Consider the following 24773-nt stretch of genomic DNA (forward strand, 5'->3'; position numbering starts at 1 on the left):
ATGCAAGTCATGCTTGGTAGTGTAACAACATGCTGTCAGATAGGGCGCCCTCAGGAAGGTTTCCTACTGTAATTGAAAACGTTGCACATTTTGTCGAGACATTCACACTTTTTTTTCCTCTGTGTTTTGACATAATTCTAAGACTTTATTCCCAACATTTTTGGCTCAATTCTCGAAACTGTATTTTAACTTTATTCTCGACATTTCAACTTTATTTCACTCAGCATTTCGACTTCATTCTTCGACTTTATTTTTGACATTTCAGCTTCAACACCTGGACTCATCCCAACCATCATTTACACATGTCGGTCTTTATCCTGTTTTGATTCACAACATCCCACACCTCATTAGGCCTCACCTCCACATTCAAACTACTGACTTAACTGAAGGTCACACTCCATGTTAACTTGTGTCCTTCCCATATTTGTCTTGACCTAGAGCCGGGTTATGACACTGTTCAGGAACTGAGTCATAAATAAAGTCATAAAAAAGTATCTTTATTACAAAATGCTTCACTTCAGTATTTACATTCCCACAAATAAATAACAAACATCATTAAGGTTTAGAGAGGCTTAGAGAGGGGATCAGCTCCACGCTTGCCGAAGTTGTCTCCATGGCGTCCCAAGAATCGAGGCCGTGATAAAGAAGAAAACCAAGATAAGGCCCTTCGCCAGTGACTGGGAATACGGCTCACCTGTGGAGGACAAATCCAAAAGGAGTCAGTGGCTGTCATTTTAAAATACCTGTGCTTTTGTTTTTAGCTTTGATTGATTAAATGGAACATTTCAAAGGAATGGATCAATTTCCACCTGTGTAATACTTGGTGATGGGGAAGGCGAGCTCGGGCCAACACACGTCATTCCTGTTACAGTCGTACTCTGTGAAGTTAATCTGAAACCTGTTTGGGAGAGGGTGGAGTCAAAAACAACAAAAAAGGATCAAAGGTTAGAATCAGTCAGGCAGCTCGTACATGAAGTCATTCACGAGGGCAGACTTGCAGTTTGAGGATGCACCTGGTTTTTGGGGGTCCTGTGTTGATGGGGATGTCTATAAAGGTGACTGAGGAGGTGATGGGGAACAACTGCGTCTTCAAAGGGTCCACACATGGAGAGATATCCCCTCCTCCGCAATCCAGTGTCCAGGACGATAGGCTTAAGCTAAAAATGACCAAAAGTGTTTTCTATAATTAATCACAATCAGGTACAACATTTGTAGAGAAATATGGAGACTTCAAAAACGCAACAGTACCTCCTTAATGGAGAAAACTATTTAAACTTCATAACTGAAACAAGGATGCACACCTGACTTGCAAATCAAGGATATCTCTTTGTGGTGTGCCGTCTACCATGCCTGTGATAAGACTCCAAACTTGTACGTGCTGGTGGGAGGGAATCCCGTTGCACGAACCCGGGCTGTCTTCCATTGTCGTGCTCGAGTTCACTGTCACAACTGGAAATTAAATATTGTCAATTCAGTTAGTAAATAAGAAGGAAAAGACTTTATAGTGAAGTGAAGTGCAGAAATAAAACTTTGCATGAGTTCTTTTTGTGCCTCTTTTACTTACAGCTTATATTCAGCCAGTCTGTCAACAGGAGAGGATCGGGGTTTCCACTCCTGGCTACATATGTGGCTGAGACCAAAGCTGCCTGGAGAGAAGAAACAGTCTCTCTAAAGGAGAAAAGAAGCATTACATTTTAACTCAGCATATATACATTAACAGCATTTCCACAGATGCAGTTCCTTAAAAAATTCTCAGTTTTCAGGATGAGCAGCAAGTGTGAGCTCAATTTTTTCTCCCCAACTTTTTCCTGCCAAACTCGCTGCAAGTGAGCAGGCGGGGATGATGACATTTAAATAATTCAACTAGTGAGCGATTGTTGCTATCGTCGTGCACGTATAGTGAGGCTGCTTCATCATATCCTTTACCGCTCGCCAGTTTGTTCATTACCACTGAAGATATACTTTACCAATCCTGCGAGGGGAAATTCAATTTTACACTCTGTTATCAAGTCATGCTACACACACATGCACAAACAGGACATGGACTAATGGAGGGATGGGGGTATGTAACATGTGCCTTGCTCAAGAGCACCTTGGCAGTGCTTAGGAAGTGAACTGGCACCTCTCCAGTTAACAGACCAATTTCCAGATTTGTTACTTCAATCGGTGACCCTCCGGTTCCCAACCCAAGTCCCTACACACTGAGCTACTGCCGCCCTTATATAAAGGTTATAAACTTTCATTATAGCGTCAGATGCTGTTGCCTCGTCCACCATTACTGCCTTATGTCCTTTTTTGTGTCATGTTCTGCCTCCTCCCACCCTTTCATCCAACAGGGAAAGTCTCCCGTTTAGAGGGTAATACATTAACAGGGAAGTCAGGAAGAGTTCAGGGCAGCCTGTCCTGAAATGTTGCATCTGTGAAAAAAGGCTCAAGATAAATATCAAACATGAACACATGCTGAGCTACCGACCTCAGGAGATCACACTCAGTCAGATTCTGCTGGCTCACAGGTAGCAAACATCCAGATGTGGAATTCTCCCCAAACAGAACCGGTTTCTTCTCCGCAGTGGAACACAGTCCATCGCTTACTGAAAGCCAGAGGAAGACAGCGCTGTGACTTTTATCCTACTTGTACATGCTGTAGGCCCGTAAATCATCAGAATGCCTAAACTGGTTTACCTGGTTTCCAAAGACTGATTGACATTCTTTGGATTGAGCCTGTAGTGTTTTCCAGCAAGTCCACAACTCCAGCAATGACGGGTCTTCCCACCTGATAACCTGACATGTCAAATGATTGTGAGCTGTTTTATTGACAGGTTCTTTGATCGTTTTTTTCCACTCAAAGTGTTTTCTCTTGCTCTCACCTGGGTTCCCTGAATTGGCCTCACCCGGGAATTCTCCATTTAGGAACTCGGCAGAATATCTTGTCGTTAAAGTCATGCTGGTGATTTCAGTTTGTGACGTAGGCTACCTAGTTAATGTTTGGTTAAAAGCTTTTTTTGTTATGTTCGACCATAAAAAAGAATAGATCTACCCTGGTCTGTCTTGTGTAGCGTGTTGGAGACAGAGAGGAAGGATGTCAAACTTTTAAAGACATTTAAGTGGGACAAAAGAAGTTCTGAAATGTAGTTGTTAATGTGAAGGATCTTTCTAGATACAGTTACTGGATTTAAGGTTGAAATTGCCTGCCCAACACTTTTTGTTAATCTTCTGTACATACTGAATTTACCGGGCAAGGCTGGGAGCTCTGACAAATGTAATTAGTTTGTGAACTTTTAACAGAAATCCTGCAGAGGTTGTATGACTGCATCTTTAAATCAGATTGATTTGTATCCTTTAAAAAAGAAAATAAATCTCTAACAGTTTTCAGCATAGCAATAATTGCATGTCACTTTGATAAACAGTACAATAATGTTCTTAAAAATGAAAATATATTATATATATAATATAATACATATTCATACAAGTAGCCTATTTGGTTAGATGGCCCATTATCAACAAGCACTAATAATAGGCCTATGTGGATTATGGCGTCCAAATAAAGTTGTGAATTTTACAACATTATACAAACGAAAATCTATAAAATATGTCTCATGAAGAACACACAATTATAAAGCAGATCAAATGTGCGCAAAAATTTGAAAATTGTACATTGCTCTGGAGAAAACATTAATCAGGCTTTTTGTTGCTACGGCAACCGGGATACGTCAGCGTTTAGAAACCGACGTGAACAACGTCAAAAGGTTCGTCTCCATAGCAACACCGTAATAAAGAAGTAACAACTACTCTACTTACGTGTTACAGATTAAATGAGAGATATTTGAATGAAACAAACACATGAAAACGGTGTCAGTGGATTAAACACATGTGAAACACGACTGTGAACTACAGCTACACTCAAGTAAGATGTTTAAAAACACATTCCAGAGCGGGTTCCTGTCTATTTTATACAGCATCGGCAGTAAACCTCTTCAGATATGGGACAAAAAGGTAAGCAGCGATTTAGAATCTGAACCTAATCTTTTTAGCTTCCTTATCCGCATAAGTCGCATTAAGTCGCATAATATGTTTTAATACTGTTTGATCATATGAAACCTGTAATTTCTGGAAGCAGCTGAGAAAGCTTGTTTTAGCTCCATTTGAGGCTCATTACAGCATTTTGCCTAAAAAAGGAGAAAAGTTCGAGCTAAGAACAAATTAAAGTTAAACCCCCTGATATATTTACTACGACATCATTCATTAGCGCTTACATGTTCTTTCTCTGTAGATATTTGGTGTTAGTTTGCCACGTTAAACTATATTTAAACTAAACACAGTCTTAATTAACGATCACAAGCACCAGTTTACCTGTCCACAGGTGTTACGGTTTAAAGAGTGACCGTGTTAACTGGTGACCTTCGGCCGTCTGTGGTTGTAGTTACAGCAGATGTTGAAGACGGATATTATCCATAGACTGTAAATAATAATATATATTTAGTGTCCTAACGAATGGCTCTATGTTGAGTTTCTATTAAAATGTAAAAATACTCATCATTACATATTTATTAAAAAAAGAAGCAATAGAGTTGTTAAACCATAACACCGGAAGAAGCTTTTGCTTAGCAACAGATACGAACAGCAACAACATCATTTGTATAAAACAGTTTGCCATTAACTTACTAGTTTCAATAGTTAGCAGATTTAAATGATCGAACTGACAGCTTTCTTGACATTTAAAAAAAAATCTATACTTTTTTTTATTTTTTATTTTTTTTGTACATTGTTAATTTTTTATTTTATTTAAATTGTACTGTGTTCACTTTATGTTTGCAATCTTTGCTCTTTGCTGCTGTAACACTGTAAATTTCCCCGTTGTGGGATAAATAAAGGATTATCTTATCTTCTCCATTATCATCTTAATTTAAGACAGATTGTTTTTGGAAGTCACTACCAATTTGAATTCGCAAAGATGAAAAATATGAGCAGAGCACAACAATTTATCGTCGGAAATGATGATGAAAGTATCTCAGAACTAACTCTCCCATAGCATTTCTGTCATGCAGTTTCTTGCTATTATTATGGCCAATTTATACATCAATGCATTTATATGGACTTGCATGCATATCAACTAATATCTGATAATGATGACAGCTGTCTTTGACCAGAAAGATCAAGCTTGTTTCCTGTGAATGAACCTTAATAAAAAAATGCATTTGTGTGTGTTCACAGGTGAGGAATGGCCACATCAAGAGAATCACAGACAATGACATCCACTCACTGGTGTTGGAGGTTGCGGGGGTAAATGTCAGGTAAGTATGCCAATCTAACTTCAGCTCACATCAACTCATTCAAGCACCGGTAACCTAACCGACCCATCTTGGTCTGTTTTTCTTCCTTCTGTTTCCTGTAGTACTACATATATAACATGCCCTGCAGATCCAAAGAAGACATTGGGCATCAAGCTTCCTTTTCTCGTTATGATAGTAAAGAACCTCAAGAAGTATTTCACCTTTGAAGTCCAGGTAGTCCCACTGAAACATCAAACTTCCAACAGTTCATGTTGTAATTATTCCTTCATGTGCAAAGATTTGAAGCCGTCCATACATTCTCCCCCCCTCTTTCAATTTGCAGGTGTTAGACGATAAAAATGTTCGCCGGCGGTTTCGAGCGAGTAACTATCAAAGCATGACACGAGTGAAGCCGTTTATCTGCACCATGCCTATGAGGCTAGACGACGGCTGGAACCAGATCCAGTTCAATCTGTCTGACTTCACCAGGAGGGCCTATGGATCCAATTACATCGAGACGCTGCGTGTGCAGGTTAGTAGACGGGGAGCAGCTGTCTAAGATATTCTTTTGTCAATGACTACGTTTCTCTCTTTCCTCTCAGATCCACGCTAACTGTCGAATACGCAGAGTGTACTTCTCAGACAGACTGTACTCGGAGGATGAGCTCCCAGCAGAGTTTAAACTTTTCCTGCCTGTCCAGAACCAAAAAGCAAAGGTGAAACACAAACATTCAACTACAAAATACTGTGGATACAAAACATCAAACCGCTCATTACCACAATCCATACATGTGCATTACTTTAGTTACATAAGATGAGAACCTTTCCTCTAAAACTCATTTGTGTTTGTTTCTTGCAGCAATAGAGATTCTCAGCCTGCACTGTTCCCCACGACCAGCTATGGAGTTTAGCTGTAAGGTTTTGTGTGCAGACGTAGGATGACTTAAAACCTTTGATATTGTATTCTTTTGAAGTATAAGATTTGTGTTGCCTTGTGTTTCACTATGCACAATAACCTTTTTTATTGACTCATCCGTCCTCACAGTTCTCAATACAAACTGATGAATGTATCTGCATTGTAGTAACATTACATACTTACAAAGGACACACTTGTTAGTGCTTAAAATAAAACGTTTTTACAGCAGCCATTTTTAATCTTCAGGATACCCAACTGTTAAATCTTTTTTTTTTTTTAAAGAAACAAAGAGTCCATCCATCAAATATGGATAATGGCGCCGCGCTAGTGGTAGCCATAAATGGTAAAAATGTCAGCTTTTCAAAAGTGGGGTCATATTTCTGTTTTTTGTCATGATTTCAAATATTTTAAAAAGACTATTATAAGGACATTAAGAATCTTTTGGAAAATGTCAATACCAGTAATAACATTTCTGTATTCAAGTTATTGGCCCTGTTATTAAGTTATTTGTTTTTTGTAAACCTATTGGTGCATTTACACTTTTTTTTTTTTTTTTAACATTTAGGGTTTTAAAATATTTTTCCAGTAGGCACTTTAATAATTTAGAATCTTTGTGAAAACTGTAAGGCTTTGATTTAATATTAAGTCAACTGCCGTAGTCAGGGGCGTATCCAGAGGGGTGGCCAGTCGTGGCACGGGCCCAACTAGAAATCTGATTGGCCACTCAAAAAACCTATACTGTGATTGGATATTAGCTCTGTCAGAGGCGGGACCTAATGTTAAAACCAAATATTAGGCTGCTGGTAGTTTTCTTTACATGTCAGTGTAGGAGATCTTCTGTTGTTTGTACATTAAATGGTAAGTAGTAACTTTGCACGTCTATTTCAGAACACAGGTTCATAGGAACGTCATCTACTCTGTCTTACTTTCCATTACCTATCTATGTTTAGGGACCAAAACATTGCAAGTTAGATAAAAAGTATACATTATAAAATACTTTAAGTTGTGACTTTGAACATGAATCTCCTTTTTGGGTCATTAAAAAAATAAGCCATTATTTCATTATCTTGTGTTATGAAGTAGAAATGATTGGTGAAGTAAGAAAGGGTAAATAATTGATGTTTATTTGTGTGTGTTTGTGCACACATCACACTTTTAGCCACCTGTGCATAAGTCAGTGCCGCAGATGGGCTTTTACATTGAAACTAACTGAACAAACAACCTCTTCAGACAACAAAATGTCAAGCAAATCAAAAAAATTAATTCAAATTATTTCAACAAAACAATTTTCCCTCATGATTATTGAAACAGAAATACATTCATAGAAATCTATTGCTTTAGTCGACAGCATGCATCTCTTTAAAGTGCAGAAAACATTCATTGGTTAATATCAGTAAATCAACTACTGCATGAAAAATCACTGATTGAACAAAATATACAACAAAATAAGAGAAATTTGGCACAGCGCGACATTCAGTCCTTAACATACATAAAGTATAAAATAAATCATGTGTTTAGTAAAATAAAAGACACAGAGGACTATAAAGCCAAGGCTAACACATGGAGCATGAACCCCGACAATAAGAGCTTGCATTGATGGATAATTAAAAAGGTCACAAAAATGTCCTTTTACTGTTTCTCCTCCGCTTTAAAGCTCCCTTCCTCCATATCTTTGTTTAGTGTCCTTTCTTTGACAGTTTTTGAGTTGCAGGTCATTCGTTTATGCATTTCTTTAACATACATGATACATGAGATATTTACAATAAACATGTACCACAAACTGCTTTTATAGTCAATCCTACAATCATCCTACAAGCCTCACTATGTAGAAACAAACTCTTTGTTTGGCCTCTCATTTTCTTTTTGGCCTCTCTTTACAAGTAAAAAAGTGACTTCTCCACCACTGATGTAGAGACAAAACCTTCTCATTGGTCCTTTTCTGGCTCGGCAGTGTTTCATGATAGTTGCTCAGGCAGGTTTGTGCATAACCCAAAACTCAAGAAGTGTTGGTTTTACAGCACTGTTTCCACTTTTTTTGTGTATTCAAGTGCTTCCAAAGTCATGTAGAAGAGCCTGTTGGAACTGTTGAGGCTGCCAACAAAGACGTACTTCAAAAAAAATCTCTTCTTACATTGTGAAAATAATTTGCTGGCAAGACTGCTATAATTCTCTCTAGTGCAAAATCAAGAAGTCAAAAACTCTTTCCCTGCCGTTTACAAACATGTACATATTAGCAGAACATTCTACTAAAATCACCTTAAAACTCTGCATTCTCTCATTGAGGCTTCCTGCAGGCTGGCGTGTGTGTGTGTGTGTGTGTGTGTGTGTGTGTGTGTGTGTGTGTGTGTGTGTGTGTGTGTGTGTGTGTGTGTGTGTGTGTGTGTGTTTATGTGTGTGATTGTGGGAGCAGAGCGCGGCTGTGTTTGTCGGGTGTTATGTAGCTTCCCCGTAATGAATGACATAGTAGTCATGGACGTACATCAACACAGCGACAGGCTGGCCGATGATGAGTGATATCCACACTGCTGCGTTGCCATAGTTTCCATTCAGGAACCAACCCACAAACCAAGCCAGAGGAACCTTTAGAGAAGTCAAATTGTGTTTGTCCACGTGTTATTGGTAAATGACAACAGTAAAAAGAAACAGACAGTCCCTGATGTGTCTTACCTGAGCCATCATTCCCATAAAGGCCCACAGTCTGAACATCTTCAGAGGAACGCTCACCAGGTACTGCCAAACAAACACAACACAATGTGTTAATGTAAGAAGTCAAAGCTGATCTTTGTATTTTTTAACTTCATTTATCCTTTAATTTATTTTCTTTTAATATGTTCTGAATAAAGATATCAACTAATCAAACTTCAGGTATCATGGTTTGGGCATATTAAGCCTTCTAAAGATGTCTGTCTGAAGGTCACCACCTTACGAGTGAAGTTCCACTTCATGGTGTTTCAAACAACACAGGAGATTTTTTTTTGAAATACAGATGGTAGTGTGACTTCCTGTTATTTAAGGTTGAAATTGATTACACTGTATGTTGACTCCAGAAGTGCTAAGGGAAACTAAATGATGTTTGTTTGTTTGTTTTTTACCTCGTGGAAGAATGCAGATACCAGGAAGACTGCGGTTTGAGCCAGACAATTGTTGGTCCCTCTCTTCAACATTGGCTTAGTGTCTGTACACACACAGACATGTGATAAACAAATATCATACACACACGTGATACGGATCTGTAACTCTTAATTCTGTCAGAAAAGGCAGTCGGCATCTTGATTTCTTTATTTTGTACTCTGGATTTTATTTGACGCAGATTACAATGAACATGTTGAAACATAACATCACACTAAATCAAACACAGAAAGTACTCCTGATAGAGTCGTTTGTTGCTCACCTCAGGCACCACTTGTGAACTGGGATGTTCCAGTTGGCCCAGAAATATGTGACAGTCTCAGAGTTCCTGAAACATATGAGAGAAATGGCACAGTCACAGAGTATTTCGTTTCAGGACATTCCTTCAAATCACTTCTGGATCTGAAGATAATAGGACATATCCAACATCCATGCCTATTTAACGTGTGATAATTATTTTAACAAACAAAGGTTAACAGCAAAAATGATTGTGTCTGTTTGAATGCTCACCACCAGTCTCTGTAGAACTCCCTGTCTCCAAACTGAAGCAGCTCTGCCACAAAATTCATAGAAGAGTGGAAAAACCAATAGAAGAATATTAACCATATCAAATGGTTAGGAACCTAGGAGAGGAGAGGAGAGGAAGAGGAGAGGAGACAAGAGGAGAGGAGAGGAGAGGAGAGGAGAGGAGGGGAGGGGAGGGGAGAGGAGAGGAGAGGAGGGGAGAGGAAGAGGAGAGGAGACAAGAGGAGAGGAGAGGAGAGGAGAGGAGGAGAGGAAAACATTAGAGACTGTTTTCACAACTTGTGTAATGTGAGAGTAAGTGGTTAAAGGGTTTTTCATGATGAGGTCATGGCAGCATACTGTTGTGTTTCTAATGAATCTTCAGCACATCATGAAACTTACAGCCAGCTTTAGGAGGCGCTCCACCATCCGAGAAAAGTCAATTTCCTGTGAAAGACATAAAAACAGACTTTTTTTCACCACCATTCATCATGTTCATCTACAGAAACTAAATAAGACATTTTTGACTTGTTTAGACTAATTAAGCTCCCACTTTGTAATGGGCCTTTGTATATGTGTGTGAGCACTCACCTGGAATGGTTTCATTCAGTTTTGAATGGTTGGTACCATCCACTGGAAAACATGAATGAAAACATAATATATATATTTTTGATCCTTTAACCACTTGTTTCTATTTCTTATACTGCTCTTACCTTCTTATTGCTGTTCTCTTTTTATTTGATTTTAGCTCTTTTAGTTTCTTACATCTTTTTAAATCTTTGGTTCCTCTTGGTCTCAGCTCGTGTTGTTGGGTTCTTGTGTTGCCTGGGTTCTTGTGATGGTTCTTATGATGGTTCTTGTGTTTCCTGGGTTCTTATGATGGTTCTTATGATGGTTCTTATGATGGTTCTTATCATGGTTCTTGTGATGGTTCTTGTGATGGTTCTTATGATGGTTCTTATGATGGTTCTTATCATGGTTCTTGTGATGGTTCTTGTGATGGTTCTTGTGATGGTCGGGTTATATATGTCTGTTGGGTATCGTGCACTTTGGGTTCTTTTCTGTTGAATTGTATTTAATTATTTTTAGTATTTTGCATTTGTTTGTTCTTGCTGTTGTTTATGTTCTTCTGTGTTTGGTTTAGTTTGTTCTTGTTTTTGCTGTTTGTCAAAGCACTTTGTAAACCTGTGTTTTTAAAAGGTGCTATATAAATAAAGTTATTATTATTATTATTATTATTATATGTGCAGGGGCGATTCTAGTGGCGAGTCTGGTGGGGCCCTAGGCAAAAATCTACAGGGGGCCCCTCCAACCAGCGTTCATCTCTGTTATAAGTAACCTAATCATATAATTCCTCTTCATTTTCCTACAGTGACTTTCATTGATAAACATGTTCACAGTAGAAATGCAAGTCATGCTTGGTAGTGCAACAAGATGCTGTCAGATAGGGCGCCCTCAGGAAGGTTTCCTACTGTAATTGAAAACGTTGCACATTTTGTCGAGACATTCACACTTTTTTTTCCTCTGTGTTTTGACATAATTCTAAGACTTTATTCCCAACATTTTTGGCTCAATTCTCAAAACTGTATTTTAACTTTATTCTCGACATTTCAACTTTATTTCACTCAGGCATTTCAATCAATCAACTTTCAATCAACTTTATTTGTATAGCGTCAACTCATAACAAGTGTTATCTCGAGACACTTTACAAGAAGCAGGTAAAATACCTTACTCATTGTCTGTTAACATTTACAAAAGAGCAGGTAAAAAGACCTTACTTATTGCTATGTTACAAAGATCCGGCCTATTCATCATGAGCACTTTAGCAAAGCAGCAAAAGTTACAGTGGTAAGAAAAAACTGCCTTATTGCCGGATCCCCGGCTCATGACGAAACAGTCTTCACAGGCCTAGACTGCGCCGGGCTTGGAAAGGGATAGGGGGAGAGATGGGATAAGATGCAGGAAGAGGGATAGAGAGCAAGGGGGTGGGGGGAGGTAGACCGTCCATCAGCAATCCGGTGGGGAGGGGAGGGGGTGTGGGGGGTTGTTCTGGCAGGCCGCCAACCCACGATCCGGTGGGGAGGGGGTAGTGGTGGGGTGGGGGTTGTTCTGGCAAGCCGTCAACCGACGATCTTGAGGAGCCTAGGAGAGCTCAAGAGCTCCCAGGAAAGTAGGTGGTTAGTGACTGAGATTTACAGATAGAGACATGCAGTAATATGATGTACTGTATATGCAGAGAGAGAGAGAGCGAGAGAGAGAGAGAGAGAGAGAGAGAGAGAGAGGAGCTCAGGGTGCCAGTTCCCCCGGTAGTCTAAGCCTATAGCAGCATAACTAGGAGCTGGTCTACACCAGCACCAGCCCTAACTATAAGATTTATCAAAAAGGAAAGTTTTAAGTCTATTCTTAAAAATACAGATTGTGTCTGCCTCCCGGACCCCGGCTGGAAGGCGGTTCCAGAGGAGAGGAGCCCGATAACTGAAGGCTTTACCCCCCATAGTACACTTGGAGACTGTAGGTACCACCAGCAGGCCTGCACTCCGGGACCGCAACGCTCTCGAGGGACAGTACGGCACTAGTAGCTCCTTAAGATAAGATGGTGCCTGGCCATTTAGAGCTTTGTAGGTGAGAAGAAGGATCTTGAATCCTATTCTAGACTGTATAGGGAGCCAGTGCAGAGAAGCCAGGACAGGAGTAATGTGGTCCCATTTCCTGGTTCTGGTCAGTACACGAGCTGCAGCATTCTGGACCCGTTGAAGAGTCTTTAGAGATTTGCCAGAGCACCCTGACAAAGGAGAATTACAATAATCCAACCTGGAGGTAACAAATGCATGAACTAGTTTTTCTGCATCACTTTGCGACAGGATATTCCTGATCTTGGATATATTGCGAAGGTGAAAGTAGGCTGTTCTTGAAACTTGACTGATGTGAGAGCTAAAAGACATATCTTGATCAAAAAGAACTCCTAGATTCCTAACAGTGGTGCTAGATGCCAGGCTGATGTCATTAAGGACAGTCACATCACTAGAAAAAGTCTCTCTGAGGTTCTTAGGGCCTAGCACAATAACTTCAGTCTTGTCTGAGTTAAGTAGCAAAACATTTCTGGTCATCCAGGTCCTAACGTCCTTAAGGCATGTTTCTAGCTGACATAACTGACTGGTACCATTGGGCTTCATTGATACATAAGCTGAGTATCATCTGCATAACAATGAAACTGTATGGAGTGTTTCCTCATAATATTTCCCAGAGGAAGCATATATAATGTAAAAAGAATTGGTCCAAGCACTGAACCTTGTGGGACTCCATGGCAAACTTTAGTGTGCATAGAGGACTCATCATTAACATGTACAAACTGAGATCGGTCTGATAAGTAGGATTCAAACCAACTTAAAGCAGTCCCTGTAATTCCAAGCAAATGCTCCAGTCTGTATAACAGGATCCGATGGTCAATGGTGTCAAAAGCAGCACTAAGATCTAACAAGACGAGCACAGACAGAAGTCCCCTGTCTGAGGCTAGAAGTAGATCGTTTGTAACTCTAACTAGTGCAGTCTCAGTGCTATGGTGGACTCTAAATCCTGACTGGAACTCTTCAAATAAACTGTTGTCATGGAGAAAGTCACACAGCTGTTTAGCTACCACCTTCTCCAGGATCTTCGAGATAAAAGGAAGGTTGGATATAGGCCTGTAGTTAGCCAGAGTTCCTGAGTCCAGAGTAGGCTTTTTAAGTAGAGGTTTGATTACCGCTACTTTAAATGTCTGTGGTACATAGCCTGCCAGTAAAGACATATTGATAATATCTAATATGGAGTTGCTAACTAAGGGAAAGACTTCCTTAAACAGCTTGGTTGGGATTGGGTCTAAAATACAGGTTGACGGTTTCGATGCAGAAATAATGGAATATAACTCTGAAAGGTCGATTGGAGAAAAACAGTCGAGACTAATATCTGGTCCTGGAACTGTCTCTGCCGTATCAGACGTATCTGCACCAGGTAAGGGCAGGAGGTTACCAATTTTGTCTCTGATGTCTAGAATTTTGTTGTTGAAAAAGCTCAGGAAATCATTACTGCTGAGGGCTAGAGGAATACAAGGCTCAATGGAGCCATGACTCTCTGTCAGCCTGGCTACAGTGCTGAAAAGGTATCTAGGATTGCCTTTGTTTTCCTCGATTAGAGAGGAGTAGTAGGCAGCTCGGGCGTGACGTAGAGCCTTCATATATCTTCTATGACTATCCTGCCAGAAAAAACGAGATTCTACCGTTTTGGTCGAACGCCATATTCTTTCAAAATTCCGTGATGATTGTTTCAGAGTACGGGTTTCTGAGTTGAACCATGGAGCCACTCTCCGCTGCTTGACAACCTTCTGTTTCAGGGGAGCAATCGAATCCAGAGTAACTCTCAGCGAATCCACTGCACTATCAACAAACTGATCTAGCTGAGAGGGACTAAAGCTATCGTAAGAGTTTCCAACTGGGTTGAAACACGGTACTGAATCAAAAACAGCTGAAATTTCGACTTCATTCTTCGACTTTATTCTTGACATTTCAGCTTCAACACCTGGACTCATCCCAACCATCATTTACACGTCGGTCTTTATCCTGTTTTGATTCACAACATCCCACACCTCATTAGGCCTCACCTCCACATTCAAACTACTGACTTAACTGAAGGTCACACTCCATGTTAACTTGTGTCCTTCCCATATTTGTCTTGACCTAGAGCCGGGTTATGACACTGTTCAGGAACTGAGTCATAAATAAAGTCATAAAAAAGTATCTTTATTACAAAATGCTTCACTTCAGTATTTACATTCCCACAAATAAATAACAAACATCATTAAGGTTTAGAGAGGCTTAGAGAGGGGATCAGCTCCACGCTTGTCGAAGTTGTCTCCATGGCGTCCCAAGAATCGAGGCTGTGATAAAGAAGAAAACCAAGATAAGGCCCTTCGCCAGTGACTGGGAATACGGCTCACCTGTGGAGGACAAATCCAAAAGGAGTCAGTGGCTGTCATTTTAAAATACCTGTGCTTTTGTTTTTAGCTTTGATTGATTAAATGGAACATTTCAAAGGAATGGATCAATTTCCACCTGTGTAATACTTGGTGATGGGGAAGGCGAGCTCGGGCCAACACACGTCATTCCTGTTACAGTCGTACTCTGTGAAGTTAATCTGAAACCTGTTTGGGAGAGGGTGGAGTCAAAAACAACAAAAAAAGGATCAAAGGTTAGAATCAGTCAGGCAGCTCGTACATGAAGTCATTCACGAGGGCAGACTTGCAGTTTGAGGATGCACCTGGTTTTTGGGGGTCCTGTGTTGATGGGGATGTCTATAAAGGTGACTGAGGAGGTGATGGGGAACAACTGCGTCTTCAAAGGGTCCACACATGGAGAGATATCCCCTCCTCCGCAATCCAGTGTCCAGGACGATAGGCTTAAGCTAAAAATGACCAAAAGTGTTTTCTATAATTAATCACAATCAGGTACAACATTTGTAGAGAAATATGGAGACTTCAAGTACCTCCTTAATGGAGAAAACTATTTAAATGTAGCCGTTATCAGCAGCCACGTTTTACAACCTCTCTTCCTGCAGGACTCAGGACTGTTGATTAACATCTGGGTTTATTTTACCGAGAAACAAAGGAACTGATCAATGATTTAAGTCTCCCTCTCAGACAGGCTCTGGAAGACAGGATATTATGAACTTTTACAACACCTGGAATAAACAATCGAGCGGAAACAGAACACTCTGCTATCTACGAATTGACCCCAAAGACATGAACTGTGACCGAAACCAGTCCCTGCAAAGTCGTAAAATTGACCATCTGTTGAAGGACTGCTGGAGAACTGAATTAAACCACAGCTTTCAATTCTGCATCAAATGAACATTTATGTCTTTCTTCATCTAGATATTTGTAATTGTCACAGTGAATGTATTATAATAATCTGAAATAAAAAAAAAGATCTTCAGAATAGGAATAAGAGTTATATTATGTTTAATAGGAATTTGACGTGGAGCGCTATTGCCATCTAGTGTTAGAATATCCATGAATACGTAACTTTCATAATTATACATTTAGACGTGTTATAAAGCATACTCTTTGATATTAGCTATAGAAGGTGTTATTTAAAGACACCAACTTCTTTTCCTACTTTATTAATATGTCTTATTAAGAATGTTGACTGTATAACATGTTTTTGTTCACCTACAGGATGGGATTAACTGAGGATGTTCCCAGATGGTGTGATTTTCATCTCAACATGAATCTGATAGAAATGTTTGTCTAAATATATGACGTGAACCTACATCAACGTGGATCTGATAGAAATAATATTGAAATGAATGTATGGTGACGTATATATGTTTAGATTCTTATTCTTAATCTTATTGAGTAAACTCGGTTTAGTTTAAACAATTGTCCTCTGGTCAGAATGGGAGTCACCCCTCTTTGCCTGCAGACCCCCCTCCTCCCATCCAGGTGATAAGAGTTCACACTGAGCTCAGATCTTTAGTTTTTTTGTTCTGTTTTGGTTTGTGAAGTTTAGAGCTTCAGCTCTTGCTCTCTTCTCTTCGGACTTCGGCCCGAATCACTTCTTTTAAGTTTGCGCCGTAGAGACGAGTCTCTGCCGAACTTTCTTTTTCACGCACAATTTTGGAACATCAATTCTTTCTGGCTCAAGCAAGGGTTTTGAACTTTCTTCTCCAAAGTCTTTGCTCTTCAATTTTGAACGCCAATTCCTTAGTTTGGATTCATCGAGATGGCCATCCGGTTAATCTGAATTGGAAATCGATGTATCAAAAGACTCTTTAATATTGTTTCCTGTTGGATCCTCTTGGAGCTTCTGAGACGACGGCTGAACCGACGTACAATCTCCATCCCAGCTGCACACTCCGACCAAGTTGTCAAGGCATCTAATCTGGCCCGTGGACCTCTCTGGACCTGGAAAGAACCGCTTGCCAGAGACTGAAACGCGGGACCAGCCGGCGGAGTTCAATTGAACACATCTCACAGTAAGACTGCTGGTGGCAAGGGGTGTTGGAAGATTAAGTCTTGAGTTGTGTCTATTCAGAGCCCTCCTTTAAATCCAAATAGAATCCCAAAATTACTTTATCAACTTTTTCTTTTTGACCATTTTCTGATCAAGTCATTCAAACAATACCGCGTCTTATCTCATTACTAAATATATAATGTCACCATACATTATAATTGCATTATCCTGATCATAATAATCTTATTCTTTATCTGTTTCATCTATACATTATTGTTTACCCCTTTTTATATTAAATTTTACACATAAAATTCAGGACTTTGTCCGTGTGTTTTCTTGTTTAACATTTCCAGAACTTACTTCTTTCAAGATATGAAACTGACTGATTAATTAATTAACTTATACCATTAAAGTTATTTTCTTCCTTTAACAGGAAGTGGTGCCCCTTCTTTTAATCCGAGGTTAAATAAAGATATAACATCTTAATAATTTAATTACGCTACATAAACTTCATAACTGAAACAAGGATGCACACCTGACTTGCAAATCAAGGATATCTCTTTGTGGTGTGCCGTCTACCATGCCTGTGATAAGACTCCAAACTTGTACGTGCTGGTGGGAGGGAATCCCGTTGCACGAACCCGGGCTGTCTTCCATTGTTGTGCTCGAGTTCACTGTCACAACTGGAAATTAAATATTGTCAATTCAGTTAGTAAATAAGAAGGAAAAGACTTTATAGTGAAGTGAAGTGCAGAAATAAAACTTTGCATGAGTTCTTTTTGTGCCTCTTTTACTTACAGCTTATATTCAGCCAGTCTGTCAACAGGAGAGGATCGGGGTTTCCACTCCTAGCTACATATGTGGCTGAGACCAAAGCTGCCTGGAGAGAAGAAACAGTCTCTCTAAAGGAGAAAAGAAGCATTACATTTTAACTCAGCATATATACATTAACAGCATTTCTACAGATGCAGTTCCTTAAAAAATTCTCAGTTTTCAGGATGAGCAGCAAGTGTGAGCTCAATTTTTTCTCCCCAACTTTTTCCTGCCAAACTTGCTGCAAGTGAGCAGGCGGGGATGATGACATTTAAATCATCCAACTGGTGAGCGATTGTTGCTATCGTCGTGCACGTATAGTGAGGCTGCTTCATCATATCCTTTACCGCTCGCCAGTTTGTTCATTACCACTGAAGATATACTTTACCAATCCTGCGAGGGGAAATTCAATTTTACACTCTGTTATCAAGTCATGCTACACACACATGCACAAACAGGACATGGACTAATGGAGGGATGGGGGTATGTAACATGTGCCTTGCTCAAGAGCACCTCGGCCGTGCTTAGGAAGTGAACTGGCACCTCTCCAGTTAACAGACCAATTTCCAGATTTGTTACTTGAATCGGTGACCCTCCGGTTCCCAACCCAAGTCCCTACACACTGAGCTACTGCCGCCCTTATATAAAGGTTATAAACTTTCATTATAGCGTCAGATGCTGTTGCCTCGTCCACCATTACTGCCTTATGTCCTTTTTTGTGTCATGTTCTGCCTCCTCCCACCCTTTCTTCCAACAGGGAAAGTCTCCCGTTTAGAGGGTAATACATTAACAGGGAAGTCAGGAAGAGTTCAGGGCAGCCTGTCCTGAAATGTTGCATCTGTGAAAAAAGGCTCAAGATAAATATCAAACATGAACACATGCTGAGCTACCGACCTCAGGAGATCACACTCAGTCAGATTCTGTCGGCTCACAGGTAGCAAACATCCAGATGTGGAATTCTCCCCAAACAGAACCGGTTTCTTCTCCGCAGTGGAACACAGTCCATCGCTTACTGTAAGGCGGAGGAAGACAGCGCTGTGACTTTTATCCTACTTGTACATGCTGTAGGCCCGTAAATCATCAGAATGCCTAAACTGGTTTACCTGGTTTCCAAAGACTGATTGACATTCTTTGGATTGAGCCTGTAGTGTTTTCCAGCAAGTCCACAACTCCAGCAATGACGGGTCTTCCCACCTGATAACCTGACATGTCAAATGATTGTGAGCTGTTTTATTGACAGGTTCTTTGATTGTTTTTTTCCACTCAAAGTGTTTTCTCTTGCTCTCACCTGGGTTCCCTGAATTGGCCTCACCCGGGAATTCTCCATTTAGGAACTCGGCAGAATATCTTGTCGTTAAAGTCACTTTTCAGGAGACAGAACAGAAATAGATTAGCCCAAACTTTCTTTAAACTATAACTAGTAAAAAGCCAAATCAGGTTGACTCAAGTATAAATGACACTTACCACTTCTGTTTAATGTGATGGTACCAACAGTGTGCATCAGTGTGATATCTGTGATGCCATTTTCTTTCCAGTAGAATTTGTAATCCAGGGCTAAGGTCACATTCTCACATACCAGACTCTGATCTTTAGATATCAAACACATTAAGGTTTACTCTCAGTAGTTCAAGTTGTTTTTTAGAAGTAATGCTGTTGTATTATAGACATACCTGAAGAGGCAACAGCATGTGTGCTGGAAATAAACGGACTCAAGTCAGCGGCAACTTCTTCAGTAACATCCACCATAACATCGCCTGCAATGCATCCACAAAAAAAAAATCAAACACAGTTAGTCAAAGAGCTCCAACGCATGTCTAATCATTAAAAAAGTATATGTGCAGGTAAAACAAACCTCCTTGGCCATTCTTCACTTGAATCCTCAAATCCTCGGGTAGTGTTTGTAATGGAGCTCCAGTTGGACAGGATTGTAGCGGAGTTACACACTCGACTGCAAAGTTGCTCAAAAATGCTACAGGAGCATTGTTTACACAACGCCCGAGCACCATCTGTGGAGTATTACAGAAAACATCACTATTTATCAGAGTTTTTACAACACACACACAAAGCAACCTGTAATGGTTAGACTGTCTTTAAAACAGGACTCACCCGGGGGATAGTGAGGAACTGCTCCGTCATCGTGAAAATTGGACTTCCTTGAATATAAGCATTGACGGGTACTGGAGCTGACATGGGAGGCATTTGGAAGGATGGAGCAGGCTCAGACGGGCTAGACGAGTTAAAGGGCAGAAGATAATTAATGTGAATGTCAAACATATAGAAACAATTGAATTCAATAAATCAACAATTGATATTCCAGGATTTCGCTTTCCCAACCTCTGGGCGCCGACCCCACGTGTTGATCAATAAGAGATATATTGTGTATTAAAATATATTGAACACATGCTACTGTGAGGAACTTGCAGAGTCTCAGTTTGTCATCCATTGTGCAGAAATGTCATTCCAGTATCTCGTCCTCCGTCCACAATAAAATACACCAAAAAGCCTAAATGTGGTTTTGAGAACCATTTTTGTGTTCTCTGTTGTAATTCCTTGTTGTCCCAGTAGGTGGCATACTCACTATGGTGAAGGTACAAGTAGAGGAAGGACACACTGGTTTTTGACCGCCGTTGTTGAGTGTACTGTGGACTGAACATTTAGCCTGTTTTTGTTGGCATTCGAGTTATTTCAGATAAATGTATATAGACGACCAGAGGCTTTTTTTTTTTTAATAAACGATTTCAAATTAAATCTGTTTGATTATGATTGCACAGATGTTGTGGACTGAGTTATTGTCACGCCACAGGGAAAGCGACGCATCAATTAAGAAAGTACGCTATCAGCCCCGCATTGGCTCAGAGGGTTTGATTGTCAAAATCAAGTCACTACTGTGGTCTAAAATGAATGTTTGCTTACAACACAGTAGAAAAACTATTAAATGACTGAAAACAAATGAATGACTAAACAGCTGTGTGTGTGTTTGGGATGTCTGGGGTCGCCAATGTGGGGTCAAAAGCCAAAAAAGGTTGGGAACCACGGATATAGTAAATAGTTTCTCACATTGTGTCTCCCAGGTAAAAGAGCCCGAGGTAAGGGTTGTTTTCAGGCGGAGAATTGACGCATAAAAATGGAAACCAATCCGGGGAGTTTTCAGAGGACTGCACAGAGCACTGATAGTCTGGATCAGTAATCATCTGTCCACCAAAAGGTCCAGGAAGACAGTGAGACGCAAACAGCTCCAGATCTTCACTGGAACACTCCTGTGTGGGAAGAAGAACAAACACCTTCCTCAACTGTTTCCTTCTTAAAGAACGTCTTAACATAAGAGATGTAAATACCTTGTCACAGCAGCAGCGTACATCACATGCTCTGAATGTGAGGTCACAGGGACACGAGCCCAGTGGTTGGTACACTTGGTTAGGAATGACCGTGTTATTATCTGAAACAGGAAAGAGAATTATATTTCCGAGTGACATTAGCATGAAGGCTGTTTCAGGTGTGATGTGAGTTTCATTTGATGTACCAGATGCAGCATCAGCCGGGAGCAGCAGGGCATGTATCCTGGCCTGGATCAGCAGTGATGCCTGAGGTTTGCTGCCGACACACGCAGACACCTGCAGGGTCTCCAGGACACACAGCGGCGTTGGACAGCAGTCTGTTTCTGTGTCATTCTCCCTACACAAGCTCAGACTTCTGTCCAGTCTCAGCTCAATCTGAACTGCAGTCTAAGGCAACACAGGAAAGGTAAATTATTTATTTTTAAGGTAAATTATTGGAAAAATAAGCTTGGAACTACGTGAGATGAAAAATATGACAACCTGTCTAAGGACTGGCATTTGAAAAACCTTCACATAAGCCAGTGGAGATCATCAAAAAGGTTCATATGAGTCTACAGAAACAAACAAGCCTGAGCAGAATCAAGATTCAGCTAACTTCTCTAACTCTCTGCTAATAAATGATTTCAAACAAAGCATCAGAGAAACCACATTGTGCCGAATGCATCCTGCTGTATGACAAGCACAACTCCACATACACATGAATGTTACATTCAAGTAAACGTGCTGGAAAAGAGACGTGCACATTTACTATTTTTTGGGGCTGCTGGCCTCCAAGATTGTGCAGCCGTGTGCAGATTTAAACTCTCCTGTGAGTACAGTGACGTCTCGACTTCATTCACAGCCTCTCTCCCTGCCCAGTTGAAGCCCCTTTTACACCTCACAGCCGCTCTCTTGGCTCTCACTACATCCAACTGTCCTGAGATTCATTATGCCACTTGACTTTGAGTATCTCCTAAACCAAGAGAGCCATTTTCTCAAAATGTTTTTCCACACTTTGACAAACCTTGATCAATGATCGTAACTTTAACTCAAGTTATCTGGATCAATTGGTTATTCATTGTGTAATACAAATTATATAAACTTAACAGCAGATTTTTTAATCCTGAGTGGAAGTTCTGGTTTTTACACTCTGTTATTGAGAGACATGCTTCACATACACAATGCATTAATGGAGAGATGTCAGAGTGGGGATTCTGCACAGGAAGCGCGCCAGCTGTTGAGGGTGCGGGGCCTTGCTCAAGGGCAGCTCGGGAAGTGACCTGGCACCTCTCCAGCAACAAGACCAACTTCCATACTTTGTACCACACCAGCACTTTAGCCAGTGATGCTCTGGTTCCAACCCAGGTCCCTACAGACAAAGCTACTGCCCCCCCTAACTTCAGCATTCTCAATACTCACTGTATGATGTGCTTCTTACCTTTCCCACCTGCTCCGTTGTGAGCACCCATTGTGTTTCATCGGATACACATGATGGCGGACCAATGCTTCCTGTGAGAGAAAAACAAACCTTAACAAACTATTTCAGAAATTACAACAAAATAAAACTCAATCATGGCCACATTTCTGCTTTTCATCCCTTGTTTTCGGAGCCTGGTATACTCCTCTTGACGAAGATTTCTGGACAAGTTTCCTCAGTGAAAATCGTAAAAGCTCCGGTCACATGAGGGAGGAGGTACATGAGATTAAACATGGCTGAAAATATATTGACAAGTAAAAAAAAAAAAAAATAGACTTTATTGTCTTCGAGGGCAAACTCTTCTTCACAGCACCCTGCAGGTTTGACAGCAATCAACACACAGTGACAGCACAGAGAGAAACAACAATTGACATTACGCTGTATAGATTGAAAAGGGTGTGTGTGGTTTCTGAGGCTATGTGATGTCTTTTTAGTTCTGTCTTCCGGCTGATTATTGGATCCTGCTCCTGTCCCATTAATAACTCCTTAAATGAAATCACCCTGGCCTTGACACTCAACAAGTGCAGCACTACTCGCTAACAATCCAAGATATGGCAGTACTGGTACAGTTGCATCGTCTGAGGGCATTGTTTTTATTTATTTAGTGATTTTATTCCATGCATTGCATTTTTCTAGATTTATTTTGGCAGGACAGTGAGAGAGAGAGAGAGTAGGGAAAGACGTGCAGGAAACTTCAGCCTCTGTACATGGGGCGCACAAACACTAGGCCATTTATGTTGTGTGTTTTTAATACTGTTTTGTTTTTATATCTTGTGTATTGTCTTATCTGGTCCCTGAGTCTGTAATACAGAGAGGAGGACTCTGAACAAACTGTTATCCATTATGGATAATCCTGATCACCCTCTGCACACCCTACTGGACAAACAGCGGAGCAGCTTCTCCAACAGACTGATCCAACTCCGCTGTCACAAGGACAGATACAAGAAATCTTTCTTACCGAAGACCATAACTCTGTACAACAGCTCAGAGAACTGTCATCATGATAATATCTGTCTCTCCATACTGTCATCTGTTCTGCACATGTTAAATTTACAAATTATCCCTGCACTCATGTTCACTTCATTTGTCTGTCTACTCTCCGTTATATTGAATAGTTTCTGCTGATAATATGTCTACACTCATGCACTTTAACTTATGTATCACTGATTACACATCTCCCTATGTCAATACTGTCCATTTACAACTCTGTTTTTACACATTTACATTTAATCTTTCATATTTAAGACTAGTAATGCTTAGTTAAATCCTGGTTGTATATATTCCCATTCTTAGTTTTGATATTTTTAGTGCTTATTTACTTTGTATTTAATATTATATTGTGTTTAAATTTGCTAATATTGTGTTTTTTACACATATTGTGTGTTTGGACAACCTGCTGCTGTAACGCCACAATTTCACAGTTTGGGATCAATAAAGTAATTCTATTCTATTCTATTCTCGCCTCTCATCTCCTCTCCTATTCTCTTCTCTTCTCTTCTCTCCTCTCCTATTCTCTTCTCTTCTCTCTTCTCCTATTCTCTCATCTCATCTCCTCTCCTATTCTCTTCTCTCCTCTCCTATTCTCTTCTCTTCTCTCCTATTCTCTTCTTCTCTTCTCTCCTCTCCTATTCTCTCCTCTCATCTCCTCTCCTATTCTCTCCTCTTCTCTTCTCTTCTCTCCTCTCCTCATAGCTATGTGTATTCTATTGTCTTATCTTGTCCCTGAGTCTGTACTACACTTTGAATTGATAAAACGTCTGTAATAACATGAGAAGCATCATTACATCTGTACCTGTAGTATTAGAGGGGGAGACTGTCCTCACATACACAGAGATGTCCGTCGTGTTTCCGAGCAGCACCGCAGAGACTGAAAGTCCAGTTGTTGAGAGAAACGACGGCTGGAAAACTATTCAACAACAACAGCAACATTTCAGCACCATCAAATTTTAAATACATAGATAACTCAGCTGACACGACCGGCTAGCTCTGTAGCATTAGCTGTGACTGCTTAAGGGTAGCTATTTAAATTTAAACTGGATAATTTGTGCGGAATAAGTTCTGTAAATGTCTTACCAACTGTGTTTTGAGTGGCAGCCGGAGACATACACAATAAAAACCACGTTACATGATGAGAAATTAAGTTGAAAACGATCATTTCAACCGCGTTAGCCATTTGTTTCGCTTCAGTTTAGGAGGGCGACATTTTTATAAACCGTTGTGATGGCAACGCAGAGTTCTTACTCTGCGACCAGAGTTAAACCGACGTGTGGGAGAGAGGCCTCTAGTGGCCGGGAGTGGTAACTGCAAGTACAGTTTTTTTTTAATTTTTTATTTATTTATCCCTGAGGGGGAATTCTGGTTTACACT

At 40.3% G+C, this 24773-nt stretch overlaps 4 protein-coding genes across 4 annotated transcripts; 1 reads left to right on the forward strand and 3 right to left on the reverse strand.

The window, feature by feature from the left end:
* Positions 1-476: 476 nt before the first annotated feature.
* On the reverse strand, positions 477-2952 carry LOC132974928 (tectonic-2-like). Its single transcript, XM_061039297.1, has 8 exons — positions 2868-2952; positions 2683-2781; positions 2474-2591; positions 1565-1668; positions 1302-1449; positions 1014-1157; positions 810-898; positions 477-694 (listed from the first exon to the last, which is right to left on the reverse strand). Exons 1-8 carry the CDS (start codon positions 2941-2943, stop codon positions 585-587), a joined length of 888 nt encoding a protein of 295 aa, XP_060895280.1. The 5' UTR covers positions 2944-2952; the 3' UTR covers positions 477-584.
* Positions 2953-3780: 828 nt separating this feature from the next.
* LOC132974934 (cilia- and flagella-associated protein 20-like) lies at positions 3781-6414 on the forward strand. Its single transcript, XM_061039304.1, has 6 exons — positions 3781-3993; positions 5212-5291; positions 5393-5504; positions 5614-5802; positions 5873-5986; positions 6130-6414. The coding sequence occupies exons 1-6, from the start codon at positions 3910-3912 to the stop codon at positions 6133-6135; spliced, it is 585 nt and encodes a 194-aa protein (XP_060895287.1). The 5' UTR covers positions 3781-3909; the 3' UTR covers positions 6136-6414.
* Positions 6415-8259: 1845 nt separating this feature from the next.
* On the reverse strand, positions 8260-10401 carry LOC132974938 (diacylglycerol O-acyltransferase 1-like). Its single transcript, XM_061039311.1, is given in 6 exon segments — positions 8260-8766; positions 8854-8916; positions 9279-9361; positions 9543-9643; positions 9826-9938; positions 10222-10401. Coding segments are annotated over 6 exon segments (591 nt in total). The 5' UTR covers positions 10306-10401; the 3' UTR covers positions 8260-8619.
* A 4169-nt stretch (positions 10402-14570) lies between these two features.
* LOC132974914 (tectonic-2-like) lies at positions 14571-24628 on the reverse strand. Its single transcript, XM_061039270.1, has 18 exons — positions 24480-24628; positions 24199-24312; positions 22368-22438; positions 21136-21337; positions 20951-21051; positions 20673-20872; positions 19722-19842; positions 19468-19621; positions 19286-19369; positions 19080-19202; positions 18904-18978; positions 18719-18817; positions 18510-18627; positions 17601-17704; positions 17338-17485; positions 15109-15252; positions 14904-14992; positions 14571-14788 (listed from the first exon to the last, which is right to left on the reverse strand). The coding sequence occupies exons 1-18, from the start codon at positions 24577-24579 to the stop codon at positions 14679-14681; spliced, it is 2157 nt and encodes a 718-aa protein (XP_060895253.1). The 5' UTR covers positions 24580-24628; the 3' UTR covers positions 14571-14678.
* Positions 24629-24773: the final 145 nt, after the last annotated feature.

This window comes from Labrus mixtus, chromosome 5 (genome assembly GCF_963584025.1).
Source record: "Labrus mixtus chromosome 5, fLabMix1.1, whole genome shotgun sequence".
NCBI lineage: Eukaryota > Metazoa > Chordata > Actinopteri > Labriformes > Labridae > Labrus > Labrus mixtus.